Source organism: Anguilla rostrata, chromosome 7 (genome assembly GCF_018555375.3).
Source record: "Anguilla rostrata isolate EN2019 chromosome 7, ASM1855537v3, whole genome shotgun sequence".
Taxonomy (NCBI): Eukaryota; Metazoa; Chordata; class Actinopteri; order Anguilliformes; family Anguillidae; genus Anguilla; species Anguilla rostrata.
The window spans coordinates 54987344-54997083 of NC_057939.1; the positions used below are offsets into that span (position 1 = coordinate 54987344).

The 9740-nt window shown below is 44.3% G+C and overlaps 1 protein-coding gene across 4 annotated transcripts in view; it reads right to left on the reverse strand.

Moving 5' to 3' along the window:
• Positions 1 to 1336: 1336 nt before the first annotated feature.
• Positions 1337 to 9740, reverse strand: part of LOC135260101 (tetratricopeptide repeat protein 39B) — a 24967-nt gene continuing 16563 nt past the window's right edge. For all 4 annotated transcript variants that reach the window (XM_064345278.1, XM_064345276.1, XM_064345280.1 and 1 more), the window contains 12 exons: positions 9363 to 9468; positions 9008 to 9073; positions 8371 to 8479; positions 7747 to 7814; positions 7404 to 7463; positions 7144 to 7305; positions 6795 to 6886; positions 6561 to 6681; positions 5786 to 5897; positions 5315 to 5432; positions 5018 to 5134; positions 1337 to 4652 (listed from right to left, as the gene is read on the reverse strand). In XM_064345278.1, coding sequence (XP_064201348.1) covers positions 4556 to 4652; positions 5018 to 5134; positions 5315 to 5432; positions 5786 to 5897; positions 6561 to 6681; positions 6795 to 6886; positions 7144 to 7305; positions 7404 to 7463; positions 7747 to 7814; positions 8371 to 8479; positions 9008 to 9073; positions 9363 to 9468 — 1228 coding nt within the window. In that variant the 3' untranslated portion in view covers positions 1337 to 4555. The remainder of the gene's footprint in view (positions 4653 to 5017; positions 5135 to 5314; positions 5433 to 5785; positions 5898 to 6560; positions 6682 to 6794; positions 6887 to 7143; positions 7306 to 7403; positions 7464 to 7746; positions 7815 to 8370; positions 8480 to 9007; positions 9074 to 9362; positions 9469 to 9740) is intronic.

Genomic DNA, 9740 nt, shown 5'->3' on the forward strand with positions numbered 1-9740 from the left:
GGTCAGAATGTGGTATCTCAAAGGCGTCATTCTCATCATCAGAGGAGGATGCCACATAGTCAGGGTCCTCCTCAACATTATCCTCAGTCTCAGACATATCCTCATCTAAATCACTTTAACCCTCCAAGATCTGTGACAGAACCTCAGTGGCAGAAAATACACGCCTCTGTCTGGAGGTCATTTTCAAAATCTTTAGTTGAGGCACAAATGCAAAGAGAAATGGTTTAGAGGGCTGTGTGTGCAGCCTTATTATAAGTTGCCCCCGCCCCCAGTTCAGAATGATCAAGATCTCGGACATTTCTCCTCACACACATGCACACGCACACACACACACACACGCATGCTCTCTCTCACATACACACACACAAATTAATGTGAAAGTACCCTCAGACAACACAACAAAAACAAGATAAAAATGATGGTTTTATATAACAATAGAGATTGGGGTCAAATTACCCCAACAACACAGATGCGCACAACATGTGTACAGGACATTGAAAATATTTTTTTCAGTTAATTTCATGTTTGCCATGTTTTCCCCATAAAGTTATTTTTAGAGACAGTAAACATTGAATGCGGTCAAATTGACCCCAAACATAATAGGAGGGTTAAAGGAAGACACGGCTGCATCAATAACCATTTGCATGTGATATGGTATCAGTCCTCATATGTTGTGTATTTGTGTATCACTGAACTGAATGACAACTTTGTAATGTGCTCTGGCATGAAAATACATTTTTCTGGTGAATTTTGAATGCGGAACGATCCTCCGTGCAAGTTTACTTGCGATGATGGAGATAGCCGAAGGGGTGAGGTGTGAAAGATCCTTATACTGCAGTGTAGAGGCCATTGAAACCTTTTTGACCAGAATGATACATAGGCTACAAATAGAAATTTAACAGTTTTTAAATACTTTACTTAATATTTATTGTATAAGGGTCATTCATTAATTTGTGCACCATTTATGTTTGAAATACGCTTTTAAGTTTAATTGACATTAATAAAGGAAGAACTTGGCACACTGAGTATATTCCAAATCTAGTTTAATTAGCTGAGCTTTCGGTCAAAAAGACCTTCTTCAGAGCAAGTTTAATTGACATAAAAACAATGCACTGTGAAACAACCAAAAAAAAAAAAAAAATTCAACGTACAACTTCTGGAGCCACAACCTTGCTGTACAAGTTGCTTTGGACTTTGGACACATGCACTAAAACTGGAATAATTAAAATATAAATAAACACAAATAAATAAACCCAGAATGTGGGCAATGCCTTTACCGTGTATGTCTTAGCATATCCCTTCTGAGCAAGGAAGCAATAACAAAGCAAACTCATGATTTTGGTAACTCAAACCCATGGCTTTATTTTTCAGGATCCTGAAGCTGAATTCTACTCTGCACAGCAGGCGAAATACACAAGTTGAGCAGACTGTTATTTCTTCCATAACAGTTAAAAATTTGATTTTCAGACAACAGGCAACTTAAGTAATTAAAACAGTAACACGTGCAAAGAAAAACAGAAAGTACCTAACTTCAAGATGAAAAGAACAGCAAATAAAAACAGGAATGAATCAGGCTAATTGCTGGGACCGGTACTTTTGTCTCCACACGTTCCGGGCATCCTCAAAATGGCGGTATTAGGCAGTTAACTACTCCAGAGTTCTGCACAGTACAGTACAAACACATCAAAGCAGTAGTCCTATTCATGACACCCATATACATATTCTTTATATACCAAACCATAGGGAAGAATGTCATGAATTATTAACCTATGCCATTTGATAACCAGTGTATACAAAGTCTACTTAGTTACCACCTTGGAGGTTGATCATAATTAGGATCTGTAGGCTATATCCATGAAGTAAGACTCATCATCACAAGCCGTGGAGTGATTTGCCTTTCCATAATCAAATTAATATCTGCTCATAAGGTACGGAGTGATTTCATCATTTTCAGTGGATAAAAATAATAGACCAATGAAACAAAGGACATGTGACATAACTTTGTGCTATAAAATGGCTATCTGCAAAGTTTCATTAACAATACTTTGGCAGGATATACAAAGAACAAAGATTTGAGAGAGTTGAGGTCTGAACAAATACAAGCCATCTTGGAAATACAGCAACACGCTCTACTATAAATCATTTTTAAAAATGATTTAATGTTCTCCACAGAAAATCTAATCTTTATTAATCCTATTTTTTTTATGTCAATAGGATATTTCAGTCCTTTCATGATATTATGGAGTACAAATATAAATAGAGTTATTTCTACATAGCACAGTGAGGATGAGAATATTAAATAATATATGGACAGCAGCAGTTATGTCATGGCTTAGAATGACACATTACTCTTAAACTCTTTAAGAGTAAAGTATACTCGTAAGAGTATACATTACTCTCAAACTGATTTGATTGAATTTAAATCTTTATTTTTTACTGAATTGTGAAATGTGTCAGTTTGGTAAGAAGGTTAATTGATAAAGTTCATATTTACCATATAGTTCATATTTTTCAGAAATGTCTTAAAGAGTTCAAGTTCTGTACTGTGGAGCGTAGTATTCAAACCCCAGGCAATGCACTTTGCCTTTAACTTAAATGGTGATGCATTTTTAAATGTTATTTATTAATTTTTTATTTAACATTTAATATTTTTATGGGACTTTATTGCATTATTAACAAAATACAGGTATGCATACTCTAAGTGCTGGGGATGTTACTGTAGTGCTAGATCAATGTGAAATCACCAGAATAATTTCTTCTACTTTGTGTTTAAAGCATGTCCTTCAAACCTGAATGAAAGCAAATCTTATTATTATGTGTGATGGACAAAATGCACTGTACAGGAACACTGAACCAATTACTACTATCCAACTATTATTGCTCTTCAAAAGTTAAATATTACTGGAAATAGCTGCTAAGATGGTATTGTTGTTACCGTCTGTGATGTCTGCACTATAACAAACCACAGCATAAAATATCTGATGCGAGAAAAGCACTAAAGTTTATCAAATATTCATCAAATTTTGTGATTATTGCACTTTTCCTGACAGTTCTTCAAAGACACCGTCAAACGCTATTCTGTAAAAGCGCGACAACAGCGTGAAAGGTGAAATCTCAATGTACCCACACACTGCAAAACAGAGCGTACTGACAAACATACAGACAGACACATTTGGTCAGGTTCAAAGACAGCACAATACATTCACATAGACTGCATTTACATGTAATCAACAGGGACAAAATGGCGCCAGTTTTGTATTTGCTCCTATCTGGTACCATACTAAGCACTTATCTGTTCAAGTGGGCATGGACTGAATAAACTACTCATAAGTGGAAACTGTTAAATTGGGTAATGTATTAAATGATCACCGGGTAAGAATATCAAACTAGTGGAAACAGTCTGTGGCCTGTGAACTGACTAAGGTCTTCGTTTCCCGGGTTGCAGGTCCACACCCTTGGTAAAGCAACACAGATGCAGTCTTCTGCTATGAAACATGAATATTACACATTAAAATGATCAGAAACAGTCAAATGTGCAAATACCAGCAATGCCCTTTCCTTTCTTCCCCCAAAATCATTCACATACTCACTGGAACTGGAAGAAAAGCTCAATCGACAATCTTTCTGTGTACTTCATTCTTTGGTTTTCTTAAGAGGAGCAGGAGGAAATGTGGCCTCACCTGCTTGGAGTTTGTTTTTCTCCACACAGTCTTCACACATTTAATGGTACGATTCTAACCCCAGACACGTGGACTCCGTAGGTCCTGTTTACATGCGGATACGCTGAACTATCCTAAACGATACTGAGACCCGCAGACCAGCCTGCTGCTGGCCTGAGGAGACGCCAGGCCTGTAGCAGATGACTGCTGGGTTTGCAGATAAATAAATTCTCTGTGACCATCTACGTTTGACTAAGAAGAGTTTCTTATCTGGTACATCATCTCCAAACTCAAATATTGTGCGTCCCTGGCGTAAGCCACTGTGTATACAAGACTATGAAAATTGTTTAAATAGTTGAAAGGCAAACCTATTCCATAAGTGTTACAGTACTTAATGTTCACACTAGAATGGAGCATTTTCCATCAATAAATATTTCAGAAAATGTCATATACGTAGAGATATACATCCTGTTTAAATTTTACCCTTCAGCACAGCTGTATATCTCTTACAACAGAAATTTTCACCTTGGAAATATCCTACTAGTGTTCAATATTATCATTGCACCAGTGTGTGCTCTCAGCATTGACGAACCGTCTTGCTGAAACTGTGAGTTGTTTGTTTTGTGGTAAAAACCAGAAGGAGAGGCCTGTAGAGCAGGGTAATAAAATGTGCTGCAAATTTCAGGGATAGCTTCTTCATTCTGCTCAGCTTCTCCTCCTTCAGTCCGCTTAAAGAAAAATAAATATGTATATTTTTACCGTCTATTTTTTTTTTTGCAAAAAAATATAAAGCTTCAAAGTAACTGATGGAGTGGATTTAGGACAGAGGTGCGCTGGAGAGGTCACCCTTTTGCCTCAGAAGGCAGCACACAGCAGGTGTGGTTAAGCAGGTGGAGTTAAGGTGTAGAGACCGGGGAGCTTTTCAGGCTACTGAGAGCAGCGTGGATTCGGAAGTGTAACCTGGACTCCATGGAGTAGTCTTTGTAATTCAGTCTGTAGAGCAAGAAGGAAGTGGAATGAAAATAAAGTCTGTATTTAGCTTCAAGTGTCTCCCAATTAATTTCTGGTCTGAGCAACATATGGATTAAACTAGAATCCAAAAACAATTGCAATAAAATAATTTTAATTACTACATTTTCTGAACAAAAATCTATTTTTCGGATGCTATGAATCGTTTCCCCACTCCATCCCTTCAGATCTCCGTCCCCAAAACTGTCCCTAAAACTGTCCCCTAACCCTGCAGCCTCATCTGGTGAAAGTCTCACACAATGAGATATTAGACGTTTAACAGGCTCAATGTTTGGACTGCTGTCCTAGGAGTGGCGCATGCGTACTGTATAATGTGAAAAGGGACTTACTTAGCATTCTCAATGAACCTGGTTGCCTTGGCAACATCTCCTTGCTGTTTGTACAGGAGCCCAAGTTCATAGAGGGTGAACGGCACCAAGTAATGGTCGTATCTTATTCTCCTTTCACTACAAAAACAGAGAAAATGCGAGCATCTGTAGTTGGTGAAAATATTTCCTGAAAATTCTGCTTTTAAAACACAGCACATCGAAAATTCTCTTACACTAAAAGTTATTAAATGCCTTGTTGTTTTCAAGTGAAATGTTATATACTGCTGTGGGGGGGGGGGAGGGGGGTTGTTGGGGTACCTGGAGAGCACCTGGGTGAAGCACAGCTCTGCCTGCAGCAGCCGCCCCAGGTGTTTCAGACACAGGCCCTTCAGCATCTGCACAAGGCACTGATCGTCCGGCTGGTACTCGGTGGGATCTGAGCGGAGGGGAGATGAAAGAAAAGGCAGGGGTCAGGGGTCAGGCCTCAACCGGGGGGGTGCGCAGAGGGAGAGCGATGCAGTGTTTAAACGGCGTGCAAGCCACACCATCGGGTGAGCCCCACCATCGTGTGTGGCCTATGGTAAACCACACCCATCGTGGTAGCCGCTGTGTAAGCCCACCACTGTGTGAGCCGCCTCTTGTGCACACCATCGGGTGACGCCCCTTGTGTGAGCCACCCACTGTGTGGAGCCACGCCCCTCATGTTGAGCCACCTCTGTGTTAGCCGCCCTGGGTGAGCACGCCTAGCTCTGTCGGAGGCGCGACCCACCGCTCGCTGCTGTCACTCACTGGGGTCGTTGCTCAGCTGTTGCTCTGCCTTCTCAATGGTGACGAGCAGCCCCTCTGTCAAATCGGCTCTCTTCCCCACGATGGTGAAGCCGTTCCACACGTACATCATCTCCTGTGAGGGGGAGGACACACACACAGACACACAAAGAAAATCATCTAACTTGAGCCCACTCTGACATCAGATAGCCTTGTAAAATCACTTTGCCAGCTAACATTTGTCTCGTTAAGCTTCAGTGCTCTGAATACATATCTATATAGTGCATTTTCTAGCAACTACGGCACAAAGCGCTTTACAATGAATGCTTCTCATTCACCCATTCACACACACACGCGCACACACACACACACACACACACACACACACACACGCACACACACACACACGCACACACACACACAGCGGGTGATCAAGGCAGCCATGCAAGCGCAAATCAGCTCATTGGGAGCGATGGGGAGTCTTGGTGCCAGAAGACCGCTCGACCTCCTGAGCTAATGTTGCCCCCAAATATACAGGGCGATATGAGCCCCCCCCCCCCCCCCCCCCCGAGGCCTCACAATGCGGGACGACAGGCAGCAGACAGGCAGACAGGCAGACAGACAGACAGACAGGCAGACAGACAGGCAGGCAGACAGGCAGGCAGACAGACAGACAGACAGGCAGACAGAGCAGACAGCAGGCAGACAGACAGACAGGCAGACAGGCAGACAGGCAGACAGACAGGCAGACAGGCAGACAGACAGACAGACAGACAGACAGACAGAGCTCCTCACTCACCAGCGCCGGGATCACCAGCTTCACCGGCGAGCTGGAGGAGTACCGCCGCGACTTCCTCACCGCAAACTTCTCCGTTGGGATGGACTTCCCAGCCAGCCTCTGCTTCAGGCCCTCCACCTGCCTGCAGCCACGTCCCATCATTATTATATACGCTCTGCTGTCTGAGAGGCACCGGCTTTCTGCTCTATTCTTGACCCAAGGTGATAAATTAGGGGTGGCATGCTGTCCACTAACCTGAATAACTCCACCACGTTTTCCCCCGCTTTCTTAGCCTCCTCCTCGGGAAGCATGCTCAAAATGGCCGCTTTCTGGTACACGTAGATAGCCTGCAAACATTTAAAATCCGAAAAAAAAGGTTAAATACCTAAAACTCTGAAAAGATTGAAGAGCCCCCTTTTTTTAGAAAGTTTTTTAGTCTTCCATGTTCTAGTCACCAGCAGTGATTGTGACATCAGCTTTAGAATGTTCAGTTCAGTATATTCTAATCACATAATTGTGATCTCACCCCTTAAAGGGCTTAAACACAGCAAAAGGAGAACATGGTGAAGACGCACAGCCGCAGGTATTGGACGCCAGGCTGTACCTTAGACCAGCGGCTCTCCTTGCACAGGAGGTCCGCGTAGCGGTAGGCCTGCAGCCAGTCCTGCTGGAAGGAGTGGGACCACATCAGCTCCCAGTAGCACAGGTGATGGATCTGCTTCCACTCCTGCTGCGCGGCAATGCACTCCTGGAACTTCACCTGGGCCTATGCACACAGGGAGACAGACAGCACAGTGACCAGGCCTGTGCACACAGGGAGACAGACAGCAGTGACCCAGCCTGCGCTGAAGAAGCAGAACCCACCTTCTCAAAGCTTCCTCTGAGCACCGCGATCCTGGCTGCGTAAAACAAGATGATTGATCCCTTTAAAAAAAGCAAAGAAAGTGCAACGTAAATTAGACATCATAAATAGCACAGCACAACACAAAGAGGGCCCTGGTGTATTTATTTTCATTTCATTTACTGATACAGGGCATACACACGTGTGGAATGGCCTTGATCGATGGGTCTTTCATGACATTATACAGCAGAATCTAGTGGGTTTCCTGACAATGTAGAGGAAATTCATTTTAAATGCAAACGGATTGCAATTCCTAGAGTAGAGTGGAATGGTTGTATGCACTGGCATTGTGGATTCCTTACTCACCTTTGGGAATTTGTCCAGGTAGGGCTCCAGGAGGGCCTCAGCTTCTACCAGATTTCCCTCCCCAGTACCTTGAGTCAGCACAAACAGTGTGAGTCAGCTGTGTCTTACCCAGGATGAATCAGACTCAGGTGTGCTACAGGAGCAGAGACAGCTGTGTCTTACCCAGGATGAATCAGACTCAGGTGTGTTACAGGAGCAGAGACAGCTGTGTCTTACCCAGGATGAATCAGACTCAGGTGTGTTACAGGAGCAGAGACAGCTGTGTCTTACCCAGGATGAATCAGACTCAGGTGTGTCACAGGAGCAGAGACAGCTGTGTCTTACCCAGGATGAATCAGACTCAGGTGTGTCACAGGAGCAGAGACAGCGGTGTCTTACCCAGGATGAATCAGACTCAGGTGTGTTACAGGAGCAGAGACAGCTGTGTCTTACCCAGGATGAATCAGACTCAGGTGTGTTACAGGAGCATAGTCAGCTGTGTCAGATGCAGCCCTGTCTTACCCAGGATGAGGCAGACGTAGGTGTGGTACAGCAGCAGGGTCAGCTGTGTCTTACCCAGGATGAATCAGACTCAGGTGTGTTACAGGAGCATAGTCAGCTGTGTCAGATGCAGCCCTGTCTTACCCAGGATGAGGCAGACGTAGGTGTGGTACAGCAGCAGGGTCAGAACACACAGGATGGCACGGAGGCTGTGACTGGCAGCTCCTTCCCGAAGCTGGGAGAGGCCGAATTCCTGAGGAGGCAGAGGGGAGGCTGACGCCACGGTAACAGTAACCACAGATAGTGCCCCGCACACAGCTGGGCCGTTCTGAGCCAGCGCAGGAGGGGTCTGAACCAAAACGGTAAAAATCTGGCACACTGCAGTAACAGTGCTCGACATCCCTCTCCATCGCTCCCCTCTGGAGCCCAGGGCAGCCCGCGTTTCCCCACCTCCCTCCTCTGATTGGACAGACCCTCAGGCCCTCCCGGTATCTCGCGACTCTGGCCAGTTCCCACGCTGCCCGGCTTCACCAAATCACCAGTATATTCACATTTTCCCCCACAATTATGTCCTTCTGAATATGTGTGTCTCTTTTAATCCAGAAAGTACAGTTTATCATCTTTGAGTCACCACCTGTTTACGACGATGGGATAGGATACTGTAAGATGGGATACTGTGGTTGTTATTGTTAAAGGGACCAGCAGGGGGAGCTCTTGTTCAGATTGGAGCATAATGACAGCATAATGGCTCATTATGGGATGAGGAGCGACAGGAACTCACTCTGTTCCCTGAAAAGCCGATAAATTCAAGCAAGCGCAGTATCCTGCCAGGCAAGAGCGACAGCATCTGAAAAACAAAGAACAGACTCTCACAGAGAGAGAAGGAACTGCAGAAAGACTTCACACTGCGATGCACCTCTATCCAATCACTGATAACTACGGGGGGAGGGGGGGGGGACACACTGTGCAAGTACAACCCTCATCTTCTTGCTCCAGATTGATTCAAACAATTAACAGATAAAAATGGCGGAGTGTTTTCTGGGAAACCCAGCCACAGATTGGTGCTGGCCATTGCACAGTCAACGCTGGGGTTTCCTGATGTCTTAGTGCTTAATGCTTTGATGGCGAAGCCTCACCAGATTGAAGGATCCGATTCCCAGTTTCACTCCCCCCTCAAACTGTCTGAAGGTCTCGCTACTGCTACCGAGGTCCTGGCTCTCGCTTAGTATGTTCTGGCATTCCCTGGAAGAGGGGGAGAGGGAGAGAGAGAGAGAGAAACAGAGAGAGAGAAGGAGAGAGAGTCATTTAAGGGCAGAGATATTCCCACTAATTGCATAAAAACAAACAAATGGCCGACACCGAACGGCAAATTCTAGTCTGAATACATTTGGAATGAAAAGATGACAGGAAAGGGCCTTGAGGGACAGGAAAGCACAGAACCAAAACAAGGAAACAACAGGCAAATTAAAAGCGCTTCTCAACAAGTGGCACAAGAATTAAATTCACGCTGAACA